The 18,401-nt window shown below is 37.9% G+C and overlaps 1 protein-coding gene across 2 annotated transcripts in view; it reads right to left on the bottom strand.

Moving 5' to 3' along the window:
• The window catches only part of bbox1 (butyrobetaine (gamma), 2-oxoglutarate dioxygenase (gamma-butyrobetaine hydroxylase) 1), a 121,105-nt gene that overhangs the window by 11,041 nt on the left and 91,663 nt on the right, over positions 1 to 18,401 (bottom strand). For both annotated transcript variants that reach the window (XM_039753717.1, XM_039753728.1), the window contains exons 5-6: positions 7,874 to 7,979; positions 2,888 to 3,084 (exon numbers count right to left, since the gene is read on the bottom strand). In XM_039753717.1, coding sequence (XP_039609651.1) covers positions 2,888 to 3,084; positions 7,874 to 7,979 — 303 coding nt within the window. The remainder of the gene's footprint in view (positions 1 to 2,887; positions 3,085 to 7,873; positions 7,980 to 18,401) is intronic.

Below are 18,401 nucleotides of genomic sequence, written 5' to 3'. Positions count from 1 at the left end.
TTTATGTAGCATGAATTTCATGTACAGTAAAAGTCTGACTATTGCATCTAAATAATTAAATAAATAATGAGCTTCCATATCTGACTGATTTAAATTTCACTTTTCAGTTTGGAAAACATCTTGTATCACCCCTGTCCCAAAGGTATCACGTCCTAGTGAGCTGAATGACTTCCGGCCTGTTGCTCTCACGTCTCATCTGATGAAGACCATGGAGCGGCTACTGCTTCACCACCTGAGGCCACAGGTCCGCCACGCCCTCCACCCTCTGCAGTTTGCATACCAGGAGAAGGTGGGAGCGGAGGATGCTATCATCTATATGCTACACCGATCCCTCTCCCACTTGGACAGAGACAGTGGTGCTGTAAGAATTATGTTTTTGGACTTCTCTAGCGCCTTCAACACCATCCAACATCTGCTCCTTAGGGACAAGCTGACTGAGATGGGAATAGACTCACACCTGGTGGCATGGATCGTGGACTATCTTACAGACAGACCTCAGCATGTACGTCTCAGGAACTGCAGGTCTGACATTGTGGTCAGCAACACAGGAGTGCCGCAAGGGACTGTACTTTCTCCGGTCCTGTACAGCCTATATACATCAGACTTCCAGTACGACTCGGAGTCCTGACACGTGCAAAAGTTCTTTGATGGCACTGCTATCTTGAGCTGCATCAGGAGTGGGCAGGAGGAAGAGTACAGGAAGCTAATCAAAGACTTTGTTAAATGGTGTGATTCAAACCACTTATACCTGAACACCAGCAAGATTTTAGGAGGCCCAGGCCCCTCATGGACCCCGTGATCATCAGAGGTGACTGTGTGCAGAGGATACAGACCTATAAATACCTGGAAGTGCAGCTGGATGACAATTTGGACTGGTCTGCCAATACTGATGCTCTGTGTAAGAAAGGTCAGAGCCGACTATACTTCTTTAGAAGGTTGGCGTCCTTCAACATCTGCAATAAGATGCTGCAGATGTTCTACCAGACGGTTGTGGCGAGTGCCCTCTTCTACGCAGTGGTGTGCTGGGGAGGCAGCATAAAGAAGAAGGATGTCTCACGCCTGGACAAACTTGTTAGGAAGGAGGCTCTATTGTAGGAATAAAGCTGGACAGATTAATATCTGTTGCAGAGCGACGGGCACTAAGCAAACTCTTGTCAATCATGAAGAATCCACTGCATCCACTTAACAGTGTCATCCCCTGGCAGAGGAGTAGTTTCAGCGACAGACTTTTGTCACTATCTTGCTCCACTGACAGACTGAGGAGATCGTTCCTCCCCCACACTATGTGACTCTTCAGTTCAATCAATCAATCAATCAACATTTATTTATATAGCACATATTCATACAAAAAAATGTAGCTCAAAGTGCTTTACAAAAACCATCCAGGGGAGTAAATGCTAACATTATTCAAAGTTATTGTCTGTTTTTAAATGCATTTTTATTACTCTTTAATTTAATATTTTTTTTTTGTATCAGTATACTGCTGCTGGATTATGTGAATTTCCCCTTGGGATTAATAAAGTAAGTAAGTAAGTAAGTAAGTAAGTAAGTAAGTACCTACCTACCTACCTACCTACCTACCTACCTACCTACCAACCAACCAACCAACCAACCCACCCACCCACTAACTAAAGTGGACTTACACGGTTTGAAAAAAGTTAATTTATCCAATCTATTTTTTATCATTTCCACTTAATGTTTCTAATATTATTTTTCAATCTGTTGCATATTGTCTTTACACATTTTTATTCATGTATTTGTACTAATGTAAGAGCCATTAAGCTTTTTTCTGACAACTGTAATAAAATACTTGAGCATATCACTATGCACCAAGATTCCTCAAGGGTTGACTGATGAAAAATGATTTGCCATTTGCAGATTTTACCGTCTTTCATCAGTACTGTTCATTCCACAATGTTTTGCTTTCAGCACCAGAAAGATAAAAGGTTGGTTTCCATATAGCATTTATTGCGAAAAAATGCCAGGTTCTGAAACTTTCCATGAACTTGATATGTATGCAAAGTTTGTATGAAACCTTGTCTCTTTGCTGCTTAGTAGGGGTGAATATACACAGTTGTCATTGTGTCAGTAGGGAAAAAATTCTTAAAGCACAAAAGAGTGTGTTTAAACCAAAAGGTACTAGCAGAGAGCAGTTCAAAATATCTTTGAAAAAAGATATAGTTTGCAATTATGAACAGTTTAAAAATATATTAAAACTGCATTTAATGTTTGTATTAGTATTTTATAAAAACTACCTTACACAAACAAAAGTCTGTATTGCTTACTAAAGTGTATGGGATCAGTCTATCGTTTTAAGAATTTCCTCTTTTTATTCTCAGCTTATATTCACATTTTCACTTTTAGTATTAAATTAGATACATAAGGAAATAAAAACTGAACTGTGTCTCTTTGCTGTGGGAGCTTACTCAGTAGCAATAAGTGTTTCTTCAGTAATTATGTTCATAGCTGGAAGGCAGGCAGTAAGTTTAAACACAATATAGCTCATTGAGAGCTGCATGTGTACATGACCAATATGTGCCTTTTACAACCCTTGTTAAAATAAAACAAAAAACATGGTAGTGATTATTTTACTTTTCTTTTAATGTTGGACAAGTACCATAATGTAAAACGTAACAATTTACCCGCATGTATGGACGTTAGTACTAGCTACCTCAAATTTCACAATGAAAAACATCCTTGTTTAGCTTGTAAAAATGTGGTAACTACTTTCTTTGTCTTTATCTTTCTTAAGGGTTTCTGGCACTAATTGATTATGCAAAGAATTAGGTAACACATCATTTAATTTTAATTCTAAATACCAGTGCAAAACATATGTATTGAATGAGGTTTAACAGCACTATCCAAAGAATATTATTGAGCAACTTACTCTATAATTTGGTTCTTCGACTGAACAGCGAAGTCACAATAGTCAGATCCAGTGTCAGTGAAGTCCACTTTCACAGAGCTAAGAATGCTGAAGGCTTCTGGGTTAGTTTTCCTCAACAAATTAGCTACATGGAAGCCGTCCACAATCTCACTTTCTCCTCCCTCCACAGCCTGCTTTAAGCAGTGGAGAAATTGGACCTGCAGTGAAGTAACAAAGGCAAAGAAGGAAGAGCCATTCATGAAAAATAAAAAAGTCATGAATAATTTACAATATAAAGAATCTTTGATGCTAGAATATATATATACATTGCCCTCTGCAATTATTGGCACCCCTTGTAAAAATTAATAAGAAGGGTTAGAAATAAATCACTGCTGAAGAACCGTCATCTTGCACTGAAAAAATGAGAAACATTTGACTTTTAATTGAAACAAGTTAATTCAAAGAAAAACAAAGCCCTCATCAAGAAATCAATATTTTTAATAAAAATAAACGTTCCACAATTGTTGGCACCCTTGGAAATTAATGTGAAACAATGTAACTGAAGCATGTTTCCCATTTAAACTGGACACTGTTAAGTTGATTGGAGTGTATAGGAACTTTCCAGGTGAAATCAATGACTTCCTATTAACTGGGATACAAATGTAAGGGGGCACAGAACCAAATTTCCTTAGCCAACCATCATCATTGCAAAGAAAAGAGAAAACTCAATCCAAATGAGGGAAAAGTGTGTTACCCTACATAACTCAGGTAATGGTTATAAAAAAAAATAGCTACTCGCCTGAAAATGCCCATTTATACAGTTAGGGCAATAATAAAAAAGTAGTCCTCAACTAGAACTGTGACAATCTTGCCTGTAAAAGGATCCAAGTTTATTTTAGCCCCACCTACAGTGAGAAGGATGGTAAGAGAGGCAATAATATCTCCAAGTGTCACTGTTGGGGAATTGCAAGAAAAAGTGAAATCCTGGGGTTATCAAGTATCCAGAACCACCACAGACAGCATCTACATGCCAATAGATTATTTGGAAGCTATGCCAGAAAGAAGCCTTTACTGTCAGTTATCCACAAACATAAGCACCTGGGGTCTCATGCACAACACCATGCATAGAATTCTCATTATAACATGATGTAAGCACAAAAGCCGAAATGTGCTTACGGACAGAAAAATCCAGATGCAGGAATCTATGTGTTCGCCAACTTCCGCGTTCTTCCGCTACATAAATCCGGGTCAGCGTAAAAAGTAACGCTCGTAAACGCGTGCTGTCCCGCCCCAACTCCTCCCAGAATTATGCCTCTTTGAATATTCAAATCAATATAAATAGCCCTTAAGCTCAGCATTCTGTGAAAAGACAATGGGAAAAGCATGAGGGAAAATATTAGAATTTCAGCGAATACCAAGTGGAGACAAAGGAAAAACATACTATTTGTTGATTTAAACAGTGGTATAATCAACAAAAGGAAGTTGATCGAGTCACATAGCGTGTTGGAGAAACTTGAAGCTCCAGTTCACAAAGTCGCACAGTGCCAAAATAAAAAATAAGTCAACATATTAAAGTCGCCGGGAAAAGGCGAGTTGTAGCCCACCGTCTGAGTGTCATATGAAAGATTATTAGGGTACAGACAAGAAAAATAGGCACATAGTGGGGAAAAAAGCACGAAATGTCAACTTTAATCTTGAAATTTCCACTTTAATCAAGTAGTTTATTTTGTCATTAAAGTAGATCATAAACTTCATCTTAAAACCATTTAATTTACTAGTTTCTCAAATCCCATCATAACTAAAGTAGCATGTTAAATGCTTAGTTTTATATTTGATGTTCTATGTGTGTGAATCACTACATGCTTCCGTTCTTTCTCTTTCTCCGACAGGACACAGAATCCATTACATTCGTGATATTACAGCTCTTTGAATAATTAAAATACTCAGATGTATACGTGATATCATTTTCATGATGATTGGAATGAAAGCATGTTATTAAACATGGGAACACGATGGCGCAGTGATTGTTCATGTCTCACACAAGATGCTGCTACACCATGCGCGACCTTCAAAATAATTTATTGTAGCAGTACTGTCTCTTTCAAACGTTTTATCCTCCAATTCATGTCCTTACTTTTCTTTCTCCAAGTACCCAATCGCCACACAATCAGCTCTGTAACAGACTTTAAGCCATCTGTAAGCTTACAACGACGATTCTTCAAAACTTTTAAGGAACATTGAAATATCTTCATAGTATGTGTTTAATTATTCTATCCGGCTATCCTTCCAGTGTCGCACCAGCCTCAGTAAATATACAGGGCGAGGCAGGAACTTGCTAGCACTGCGGCCCGATGCCCTCACATGTTTACTTAAATGAAGTTAAAAGTTTTATCTATACAATATAATCAACATATTTTGCTGCATTTCATCTTAAAAATGATATCTTCATCATATGTAAATACGTACTTTATAAAGTGGCGCAGGTTGTGCAATATTATAACTGTAGTGCAAGTTTACAGTGGAGTAGTTGTACTTATAAGTACAAACAGTTTGACAAGGAGCAATTGATTGAGTGCGTTTATAGTTCTTGGGATTAAACTGTTTCTGAACCGCAAGGTCCGTAAAGGAAAGGCTTTGAAACGTTTTGCCATGGCTGAGGCTGCGTGTGCTTGATGCTGTATATGATAATTCTCTTTCCCATCAGCTGCTGCTGTGATTCCCCACTCAGATACAGTGATAAAAATACTCTGAGTGGTGCAGTGAGAGTAATATGGAAAAAGATGATCCGCTGTGGCAACCCCTAACGGGAACAGCTGAAAAAAGAAGAAGAAGAAGGAGGTGCAGTGAGAGTAACAATGCTAAAGCAGTTATGGTATTTGGAATACTATGGCTATTCCCTGGACCATTATATTGTTACAGGTTAATTACAACCAGATGCATTACACTAATAAACAATATGCGGTTAATTTCAGTGTATTTATAAAGCCACATCAGGATAAGAAAGGATAACCACACAGAAACAGATGTATATGTGATATAATTTTCATGATGATTGGAATGAAAGTATGTTATTAAACATGGGAACACGATGGTGCAGTGATTGTTCATGTCTCACACAAGATGCTGAAAAGGTGCGTGGCTTTACGCCAAGTGTAGGTTTTATACATCGCGATTTGAACGTGGAAATGTTCTTACGCAACATTTCTGTGTGTACGCACCGTTTATACATGAGGCCCCTGGAGTTTGTAAAAATCCATTACATTCGTAATTACGTAATTACGTGATTACTACAAGTTTTACTGAAACCGTGTTCTATGGTCTGATGTAAAATGTAACTTTTTGGAAATAAACACGCACAGTGGGTTTGGTGTAAAACGAATGATGGCTATAATGAAAAGAACCTTGTCCCAGCTGTGAAACATGGTGGAAGTTCTGTGATGTTGTGGGGCTGTTTTTCCTCCAAAGGCCCTGGAAATATTGTTAAGGTACATGGCATCATGGATTCCATGAAATATCAGGAGATTTAAAATCAAAACCTGGCTGCCTCCACCAGGAAACTAAAACTGGGTTGTAATTGGATCTTCCAGCAGCATAATGATCTTAAACACATGTCCAAATCAACCATATACTGGTTAACTTGACAACAAAATCAAAGTTCTGCCATGGCCATCTCAGTCCCCTGACCTGAACCCTATTGAAAACCTGTGGAGTGAGCTGAAGAGGAGAGTATATAGGAGAAGGCCTAGGACCCTGGATGATCTGAAGAGATTATGTAAAGAAGAATGGTCTCAGATACAATGCTATGTATTCTCCAACCTTATAAAAGGTTACAAGGGAAGACTCTATTCTGTTATACTGACAAAGAGAGGTTGTATAAAATATTAAATGCAAGGGTGCCAACAATTGTGGTATACGTGTTTTTGTTAAAAATATTTATTTCTGCCTCGTAGTTACGAGACCCGGGTTTGCTTCCCCGGTCCTCTCTCCGTGGAGTTTGTATGTTCTCCCCGTGTCTGCGTGGGTTTCCTAAAGGTACTCCGGTTTCCTCCTACAGTCCAAAGACATGCAGGTTAGGTGCATTGGTGATTCTAAATTGTCCCTTGTGTGTGCTTGGTGTGTGTGTGCCCTGCCCAGGGTTTGTTTCCTGCATTACGCCCTGTGTTGGCTGGGATTGGCTATAGCAGAACCCCGTGACCCTGTAGTTAGGATATAGCGGGTTGGATAATAGATGGATGGATGGATGGATATTTACAGTATTTCCTGATAATGGCTTTGTTTTTCTTTGAATTATCTTTTTTCAATTAAAATCAGATGTTTCTCATTTTTTCAGTGCAAGATGACGGTAATTTAGCAAACAGTATTTTTTTTCTAACTCTTCTTACTAAATTTTACAAGTGATGCCAACAACAGTGACGAGCACTGTACATCTTTTTCAGGAGTCTGAGCAATGCTATATAAAGCTCTCAGTCATAAAAGTTCATTACATAATGGAAAAAGTGAATTTAGGAAATCAATTAATGAATATAAATGCTACTGATCCTAGTTAACCAAAAGTTGATACTGGCCACTACAAAGTAAATGATAATTGTCTAATCATCAGAAAAAACTGATGTGAACTATATGCAAGTTAAAATGATGAAAATGGCATTACAAATGCAGGAAACTGGAGAGACAGATCCATTCATGCAGCTGTAGACTGACCTAGTGTCTGTACAAGTCGCAGGACAACACATAGACCCATGTTGTATGATAAATAATAAACCACATAAAATCTTTTTAATCATTTTAATTATTTAGTATTATTCATTTTATCCTTCCAGTGTCCATAACTACTTCAGCTGCAAGGTCTAAATAATGGATGAATCAATTCTTTAGTAATTTTTGTATTTTTCAATTAACCCAACCTTAACACTTAAAATGCTGCAACAGGAATTTCAATATTGTCTTGCAAATTATGAATTACCATTAATAAAGGAGCAGCAAGGTCAGAGAATCAACTATTCCTACCCCTGGTGGATGGTGAAGAGCTGGGTAATCCGTGTGCAAGTTCAGCTTCTCAGATGTGTAAGCCACGTTGTTGGCGTCCGTTTTATCTTGCACCTGCCAAGTGTGGCTTTAAAAAAAGAGAGACATAAATAAAATTAACCCTTTTAACACTAGCCACATATTTTGCATGTTTTTTTTAAAATAGAATACAGTTGTAACTGCCTCTGTTAGATATTTCATACATAAGTACAAATTTTAGGAATGATGTTTCACAAATATCTCTACTGATGCCAAACTACTACATCATTTGAAATCACATACACATCTCTATAATCAGGGAACTACAGTAAAATGAGGTATAGAAAATACACTTAATGAATGCACATAAAAAAAATCTGTACCAGTATTGTTCTGTGCTAATCTAAAACTATACCGTTTGATAATGTATTATATACATTGTGATGTGTAAGTCCCTGTCTTGGACCCCAAAACATGAGACTGAGTCTCAGTACTTTAGCAAAACCAACATTATTCAGCTTGAAACAGGAACAGCATAGTTATTTATTGCGGGACACAGCAATCAGGCAGGATCATGGTCAGGTTAATGGCCAAGTAATACTTATCCCTGCAGTTATAATGTTCCTTGCATCACCCATTGATGGCAGGTGCTCAAAGCATGATCGCGATCTTTTCGGATTTGTTTTCACAGTGAACTGCCACAGCAATGGGAGCCTGCAGTTGCCCCCACAACCGATAGGCTATCTTCCATTGACACAGCGATAGCACTTTGGGATGCTCTTTGGCATGTCGTCCCATTGGGGGGAGCCCCGAAAGAGTTTAGAAAACCTTACAACATTTATATACTGACAAAAATAATAAGGCTAGTTCTTCTCTTGAGACTACTGTTTCCAAGACAGGCTCTGTTTCTCTAGGACGCTTATCAGGAAAAACTAAATTTAGTACACAGATGGATATAAAGAAATTTATAAAAAAATGTTAAATGTTTTATTGAATTTAGTAAAAGCATATAACATTCCATGTAAGTAAGTCAAATTTTACAAACCTAAGTTCAAATCAAATCAACCCCCACCCATAAGAAACAGAGCTAGGCCAACAGAGTAAAACTTTAATAGTAGGAAAAATAAGCAAATAAATACATAAATAAATAAAAACAATTACAATAAATAAGGGAAGAAAATTCACTTCCTCAATTTAAATGCTTATTCTAAAATGTTATTGATTAGATCATGCCGCTAAGTGAGAATTAGATTTTTTCCAATTTCAAATAATATATAACATCAGTTACCCACTGATGAGGTGGGTTAGGATTCTTCCAGTTGAACAAGTTAAGTCTACGTGCCAGTAGAGGCAATTGCAGTTTGTTTGTCCTTCTCCACCTTAAGCCCATCTGGAAGTACACCAAACACAGCTGTAAGTGGATTAGGAGGGATTGTGACACCAAGGCTGTATGAAAGGCATTTAAAGATTTTGGTCCAAAATGATGTTAATTTGGTGCACGCTCAAAACATATGGCTCAATGAGGCTGGAACTTGATTGCAACATTCGCAGGTGGGATCTTGCCCTGGACACATTTTGGACAATTTTAATCGAGACAGATGTGCTCGATAGACAGATGATTTTAAATTGAATAACTGTATGCTTTCCGCAAATGGAGCTAGAGAAAATTCTGTGCATTGCTCCCTTACACTCCTTTTCTGAAATGTTGAGTTAGAGATTCTGTTCCCCCTGTACCTTAGGATCTTTGAAAGGGAGGGACTTTAAAATGTTTTTGTATATTACAGAAATGAAGTCTGAGTCCTCATTATTTTTCCAGAATAAAAGTAGGTGGGAGGTGAGGAAAATTGAGCAGGTTTTGTTTAGCAAAGTTTCTAATTTGGAGGTAGTAAAAGAAATGTGTTGCTGGAAAGTTCAATTTAGAGTGTAACTGTTTGTAGGATGTGAAGATATTGTTTATGTACAGATCTCTAAGTGATTTAATCCGGAATGTTTTCCAGACATTAAAAACTGCATATGTTTGAGAAGGTAGAAAAAGGTGGTTATCGTGCAAAGGTGTCACAGATAAAACCTTCTCTGTCTTGAAGTATTTCCTACATTGGTTTCATATTCTGAGTGAATGAAGCACAACTGGGTTGTTAGTATATTGGTAATAACTTGTATTTACTAGGGTATAAAGCAAGGAATATAAAGAAGTACTGCAGGATTTGATTTCTATTGTGGACCAAGCCTGTTTTTGTTCATCTATTTGTGTCAATGTCCAGGTTTTTATACAAGCCTGTTTTTGTTCATCTATTTGTGTCAATGTCCAGGTTTTTATAGCTTGTATATTTGCCACCCCGTGTAATACAGCATAATTGAAAGGTAGAGCCATGCCACCTTTTGCCTTAGGTCTTTGCAGGGTCACCCTTTGGATACATGGATGTTTTGAATTACAAATAAATAAGGTTGTGATTGAAACTAATTTCTTAAAAAATGATTTATTGAAGTATACTGGAATGCTTTGAAATAGAAAAAGAAGCTTAGGAAGGATATTCATCTTGACAGTGTTAATTCTTCCAGCTAAAGTGAGATGAAGGGTAGACCATCTATGCAAGTCTTGCTTAAGTTTTTCCATATAGACAGCAAAATTGTGTTGCTAAAAAGGTTTATGTTTACTTGTGATGTTTACCCCTAGGTATTTAAACTGATCTGTGATGATAAAAGGGAAGGTGTCCAATCTAATATAGTTTGCTTGAGAGTTCACTGGAAAGAGCACACTTTTATTCAAAATAAATCTTTTGAACTTCTGTTTGTGGTGTTAGGACTGCAGACACAGTATTTTGTGGCTCTGATATATAGTACCATATTATCTGCATATAGTGAAATTTTGTGTTCAAGTCCTTCTCTGATAATCACCTTAATCTCATCAGCATTTCAAAAGTAAACTGCCAGTGGCTCAATAGCTATTGCAAAAAGCAGTGGTGACAAGGGGCATCCTTGTCTAGTACCACTTTCTAGTCTGAAGTAGTCTGAAATAATGTTGTTAATACAAAATGAAGCTTCTGGACTGGTATACAGTAGTTTGATCCATGCACAAATTTCTCCAATGTAGTAAAGAGGTAGTTCCATTCAACCATATCAAATGCTTTTTCTGCCTCAGACGATAATATCATCTCCGGGGTGTTAGACTTTGTAGGTGATTATATTATATTACAGTGTCAGTAATTTTATTATTTATGTGTTCATTATGTGCTTTATTTGAGGACAGAAGTGAACCTTTAAAAATTGCAAACATTACATTGGTATCATACAAACATTTGAGCCCAACTGAATTTTCCAACCTTGATTCCTCAAGGGTGATCCATAGGACTGTCATTGTTGAGGACCCGAGCAGCTGGACCAGGCCAAGCGGATGCACGCTTAATACCTGGTTGCGTCAGATAGATGGTCATTTTCAAAGGTTGGGACTGGACCACATGTCCAGTCATGTGGTGGGTGCAGCAATGTGCTGTACCAGTGCATTGTCTCAAACTTGTCCTGACCTGACCCGAATTATGCCCCATTTACAAAATTGTTGTAGTTAATACAAGATTATGGAAATTTCTGAGATTATGGAAATTTCTTTCTTCAGATATCTCATGTTGTAAACATCCTACATAGAAAAGAGCTAGGCTCAGTGATTAAATGTGAAATATTTTAACCTCTGGCTGCACAGCTGATAAAACCCTATTGCTATTCAGGCATCACAGTCTGTGGTGCAGTTAGTTAGTATGCTCCCTTTTATACATCTATAAAAGTTACTGAGGATCAAGGGTGAGAGGTGAAGTTTCCCATAACCTGTAAAAAAGGTGAAAGCACCACAAGGGCTTCCTTTTGTCTGTAACACCTATCTTAAAATCTTCTGTGATGTGGACACACAAGAACCTAAAGGTACTGACTCTTTCCAAAGCAGCATCATTAATATCAGGTTTAAGACCTTTTCTAAGACTCTTGTAATCCACAATTGACTTCTTTGTTTTGTTGACAAGGAAATATAGACTGTTATTCTAACTTTCAATAAGATGTTTAAACTTGTGTCTGTATGTACTCTCATCATCCCTGGTAATCAGACCAAAGACTTGTGTCATAAGTAAACTTTATGATAGAGTTTAGGTAATGCTTGGCAACACAATCATACATAAATAAAGAAAACAGCAATGGGCTGAGCACACAGCTCTGGGCCATACTGGTATTCGGAACAAAACTGTTAAGAGGTGCATTCCTCATACTGGCAGTATAAGGCATTTGTGCCTCATTTCTTTTTAATCAATGAGCTTATATTTGAACAGCAAAGTAAATTAACTTTTACTTTTGTGATGATGACTGCCTAAAGAGAATAGAAAGTTCATTATGATTGTTGGTTATGATTTTATCAACTTTAGTGAAGTTTTCCAAAGCATATCATTCCATGCAGTGTATTAACTAACACTCACAAAAAGTAGTTCAGGAAGATTATTGTATATCTGCAATATTTAATACTTAGAAAATTATTATACAGTTTGGCTTTGCCACAACACTTTGAATTAGTATAAAAAAAAAACCAACAGTATATCTGAAAATTGGTCATGTGTCCTACAGAGGAAACAGCTTTTACTACACATTTTTTGCACTCTCCAGTCCTGAAAATATGAGCTTGTTATTCTGACTACTGTCCAGTCTTCACGTTACTTTATAGTACTGTGCGAAACACAATGTAAAAGCACTTTCTAGGAATTTTTCTTTGCTTTATTTTTACAAACTTTTTCCACCAGAAGAGGGCATTTAAGCACCATACACCATAAGGAAAACTTAAAACCAGCCCTTTTAACTAGGCTTCTAACTTGTTTTAATAGTTAACAAAAATAAATGTTTTTCCACTAAGCTAATCTTTTATAAAAAAATGAGTTCATTTAAAAAAAGAATACATTTATATAAATATTTACTTTCTGAACCCAGTTTTTCATTAATGTTGATAAATATAACCCAAAAGCCTTTTGTGCATGTTGCTCTGTTTCCACAGATGTGCAAAAAAAGTAGTTTGCTTGCAGTCTTTCCATCAACACCAAGTCAGACCTCGTAAAATCTTGAAGTTCTTTTACCAAAGAACCACATGATAGTTGGGAGCATGTACAGTGCATTGCTGCATCCACCACACAATGAACCACCTCATCTTAAATTGCTACATATACAGCTGGCATCCAGTGGTTATAGCTGGAGCAGGATTGGTATTTGGGTGTTCGTGTATGAAAATGACTGCATGTTTTGCCATCATGCATAGCAAAGTAGTGGGAATTCTGATTTGTTGATTTGCTTCTGTTGATATTAACACAACATTCTCAATTCCACTTAATCCAATTTAGAGTCATTTACTATGAGGTGGGAGCCTATCCTAGCAGCACTGAGCACAAAAGAGGAAAGAATACTGGAATGGCACCATTCTCCTACTCACAGAGGGCAAATTATGAATTGACAATCAACTTAACCAACTTTTGTGTCTCTTATATGTCTCCTTCCTCTACTACTTAGGTGGAGTAGCCTGATCTTGACTTTATACACGCATTTCTCTAAAGACACTCAAGTCCTGCACTGATGTCATGACAGAACTAAAATTTTGCACACATTTGCTGCTGGAAAGATTGTCTTCTTACTGCATAATGCAAAGAGTATTCCCACTAGGCTGGGTACAATGGCTTCAGGAAAGATTTCACTTTCACTTGGCAGTTTTCACTTCTGCTGCACACTTGTGACCAATCCATTCCATAATAAAACGGAGAACCAAGATGAACAGAGCAAGATGCATAAAAATTAATAAATGTTCCAATGTCATGCTGTGTGAAAGTGTATTGATAAGGTATAGCATAATTCTCCACAAACTGAGGAAGCAAGGACTTTCTATGCATCTGGAGTTTAGATTAATTTGGGATAAAACACAACAATAATTTCTGTTTAAGAGTACACCAATATTTAGTTATTTGCTTGTATATCTAAATGTATGTCTTTAAAGTTCATGGTTTAAAAACTGAAAACTATTGCTTATGATTTATTTTATGGTATGAATTAACTATAGTATGTATTATTAAATTTGTTTTTTTGCAAAGATTTTTAAATTTAAATATAAAACAAGAATTTATTATTTTGATAATGCATATAAAGCAGTGTGACTCTTTACTTATAACTAATCACTAATCTATTCTATGTTTGATATTTCTACATTGTTACAATTATTATGAAATTTAAATAATTATACTAAAGATTAAGGTTTTTAGACATACTTGTAAAGTGTATAAAATATTCACTAACGTGTTTTTGCAAATAAGAGAATTTTAATTCAACTTTCCCTTTAGAGTGCTCTTTGCATCTTTTACAAATATACTGTAGTTAAAATAACTGCTAATAGTATTTCAAAATTGTAATTAATTGTTACAACTAATACAGAGGGATACTGCATTTATAATAAATTATTATTATTGTTGCAGTGGCAAGACCAGGCAAACATACACACTTCACTATTCCTTATTGTTTTACTTGACATTTCCAAAGCCTGGAAGCCATACCACAGATCTTCACTAGAATTCCTGAGATCATCCACCTTTTACTCCATTGAGGTCCAGTTCTGATTAGCATTTTTTTCTTGTTAGGTTTCAATTAGCTTAAAAAAAAGCACTATTACTGGTCAGCATCTTTTTCCAATTAAATACACATTTGGCTCCTCATTTGTCTGGGTGCAATACAAGGTAAAGTAAATTACCAAGGGAAGGACAGGCACTATAAGGCACAGCTAAGCTGCACTGTAATCAACTCATCTGGAAGGAATGTACTGCTTCTGCCAAGTGTTTTTTTAATTTATTTTATTATCTCATCCTTTAGGATATTTATTTAGTTAAACTCAAAACAGGGAGAATACCAGTGTCGAGGACTACCTTTTACAGAATGATGACAGCTTCTGCACTGAGGCCTTTTTCCTGGCAGAGCAGTCCAAAGAATTAATTATCTGCTATATTAGGTAGTATGGTTCTTGTGAAATGGCAGGGACTTTGTGTTCTGTATATGTTGACAGGATGTATGTATTTTTTTTACAGAAATCTATGACAAAAAAAAACTAAAAACATTCAAGGCTGCTCGTGTATTTCAATAGACTTAACAAATATAGCTAGACATTTATTCTCACTTCTAAGCTGGAACAAGCCACTAAAGGAGAAAATAAATGGAAAACAAATATAAATTTCCATCAATTTACAATAAGTCTGCATTGCTGGCATGCACAAGTGAAGTGGGTAAGTAAGGTTCTTTATCCTCCACTGTGATCTGAAAGAACAAATTAAAATCAGAATTCATTTATGTCCTCAGGTAAGTGTAGACTGTGCTACTAGTCAGAGGACATGTCTTAAATCTTAACTACATTTAAAGCTGACATACAGTAGTTACGGCTACAGCAGAACTGTCACATCTTTTGCTTGTTTAACAGTTTATTGTTTTGGGTAAATCCCTTTTTCATTTATAACATTACATCATAAAACATGCTTAATCCATTTTAGGGTCATGACTGCAGCATTGGAACAAAAACCATTCTATTGCCTAACCCACTTACACCCACCAAAACATGGCCAATTTGGATTTGACAATCAACCTAACTGGTACATACGGAGGATTTATGAAGAAAAACAGAGTTCCTGAAAACCCATGCAGGTATTTTTTTCTTTCCCCCACAGTTAAAATTGTACTGTATTGTAAAATATGCCTTATTACATACTGTCAGTTCCCTGCTTGATGACTTTCTTTGGTTTGCACATCCTCTACTTATATCTGATATTCGCTACTAACTTTGCTCAAGTTAGATAGGTGTTCCCTGATTTTCCTTTCAGTTTTTGTTTCTTTAATATGTACAGTAGTTGATGCTAGAATGTAATGCTTTTTGATAAATTTCAGTCAGGTTTTAGAACAAATCATAGCACAGAAACTGCACTCGTTAAAGTAGTAAATGATTTGCGAGTGAATGCAGACAGAGGCCATTTATCTGTTCTTATCCTCTTAGATCTGAGTGCCGCATTTGACACCATTGATCATAATATTCTTAGAAATCGCCTTAGTCAATGGGTGGGCCTCTCTGGCAGTGTCTTAAATTGGTTTGAAACCTACCTGACAGGGAGAAAATTCTTTGTTAGTTGTGGTAATTACAACTCGAAGACACATGATATCCAATATGGTGTTCCACAAGGCTCTATCCTGGGTCTGCTGTTATTCTCAATCTATATGCTTCCGTTAGGTCAGATTATCTCAGGGCACAACGTGAGCTACCACAGCTATGCTGATGACACACAGCTATACTTATCAATAGCACCTGATGACCCCTATTCTCTTGATTCACTAGCACAATGTCTGACTTGTATCTCAGAATGGATGAATAGTAACTTTCTCAAGTTAAATAAGGAGAAAACTGAAATCTTAGTGATTGGCAATAATGGATACAATGAGGCTATTAGAAATAAACTGGATACATAAGGATTAAAAGTCAAGACGGAGGTAAAAAGCTTAGGGGTAACTGTTGACTGTAATCTGAATTTTAAATCGCATATTAATCAGATCACTAGGACAGCATTTTTTCACCTAAGAAACATAGCAAAAGTTAGACCTCTTATATCTTTGAAAGATGCTGAGAAATTAGTTCACGGATTTGTTTTCAGTTGACTAGATTACTGTAATGTACTCCTCTAAGGACTATCCAAAAAAGACATAATTCGGTTGCAACTAGTGCAGAATGCAGCTGCTAGAATCCTAACTAGGAAAAGAAAATCCGAACACATTTCTCCAGTTTTAATGTCACTACACTGGTTACCTGTGTCATTCAGGATTGACTTTAAAATTCTGCTTATGGTTTATAAAGCCTTAAATAATCTCGCCCCATCTTATATATCGGAATGTCTGACACCTTATATTCCAAATCGTAACCTTAGATCCTCAAATGAGTGTCTCTTAGATCTTAGATTTCCAAGAACAAAGCTTAAAAGAAGTGGTGAGGCGGCCTTCTGCTGCTATGCACCTAAAATCTGGAATAGCCTGCCAATAGGAATTCGCCAGGCTAGTACAGTAGAGCACTTTAAAAAAACTGCTGAAAACACATTACTTTAACATGGCCTTTTTATAACTTCAATTTAACTTAATTTAACTTAATCCTGATACTCTGTATGTTCAATTCTTCATAAAAACTATTCATGGTGGCTCTAAAATCCGTACTGACCCCACTCTCTCTTCTGTTTCTTTGTGGTGGTGGCCTGCGCCACCTCCACCTACTCAAAGCATCATGATGCTCCAACAATGATGGATGGATTAAAAGGCAGAAGTCTACGTGACCATCATCATCAAGTCCTTCTGTGAGAACCCTAAATCCAAAAAGGACTGTTTCATTTAATGCCCAGAGGGGATTGGACAGTCTAATGGTCTGGAATCCCATCCATCCATCCTCTTCCGCTTATCCGAGGTCGCGGGGGTAGCAGCTTAAGCAGAGAGGCCCAGACTTCCCTCTCCCCGGCCACTTCTTCCAGCTCTTCCAGGAGAATCCCAAGGCGTTCCCAGGCCAGCCGGGAGGCGTCCAGGAGGCATCCTGATCAGATGCCCGAGCCACTTCATCTGACTCTCTCGATGCGGAGGAGCAGCGGCTCTACTCTGAGCCCCTCCCGGATGACTGAGCTTCTCACCCTATCTTTAAGGGAAAGCCCAGACACCCTGCGGAGGAAACTCATTTCAGCCGCTTGTATTCGCGATCTCGTTCTTTCGGTCACTACCCATAGCTCATGACCATAGGTGAGGGTAGGGCGTAGATCGACTGGTAAATTGAGAGCTTTGCCTTACGGCTCAGCTCCTTTTCACCACGACAGACCGATGCAGAGCCCGCATCACTGCGGATGCCGCACCGATCCGCCTGTCGATCTCACGCTCCATTCTTCCCTCACTCGTGAACAAGACCCCGAGATACTTGAACTCCTCCACTTGGGGCAGGATCTCTCCCCCAACCCTGAGAGGGCACTCCACCCTTTTCCGGCTGAGGACCATGCTCTCGGATTTGGAGGTGCTGATTCTCATCCCAGCCACTTCACACTCAGCTGCGAACCGATCCAGAGAGAGCTGAAGATCACGGCCTGATGAAGCAAACAGGACAACATCATCTGCAAAAGCAGTGACCCAATCCTGAGTCCACCAAACGGACCCCTTCAACACCCTGGCTGCGCCTAGAAATTCTGTCCATAAAGTTATGAACAGAATGGTGACAAAGGGCAGCCCTGGCGGAGTCCAACTCTCACTGGAAGCGGGCTCGACTTACTGCGGCAATGCGGACCAAGCTCTGACACGGTTGTACAGAGACCGAACAGCTCTTATCAGGGGTCCGGTACCCCATACTCCCGAGCACCCCCACAGGATTCCCGAGGGACACGGTCGAATGCCTTTTCCAAGTCCACAAAACACATGTAGACCGGTCGGGCAAACTCCCATGCACCCTCAGGACTCTGCTAAGGGTGAAGAGCTGGTCCACTGTTCGCGA

Source organism: Polypterus senegalus, chromosome 1 (assembly GCF_016835505.1).
Source record: "Polypterus senegalus isolate Bchr_013 chromosome 1, ASM1683550v1, whole genome shotgun sequence".
NCBI lineage: Eukaryota > Metazoa > Chordata > Cladistia > Polypteriformes > Polypteridae > Polypterus > Polypterus senegalus.
The sequence above is the reverse complement of the archived record's forward strand: the minus strand, read 5'-3'. Positions and strand labels throughout refer to the sequence as shown.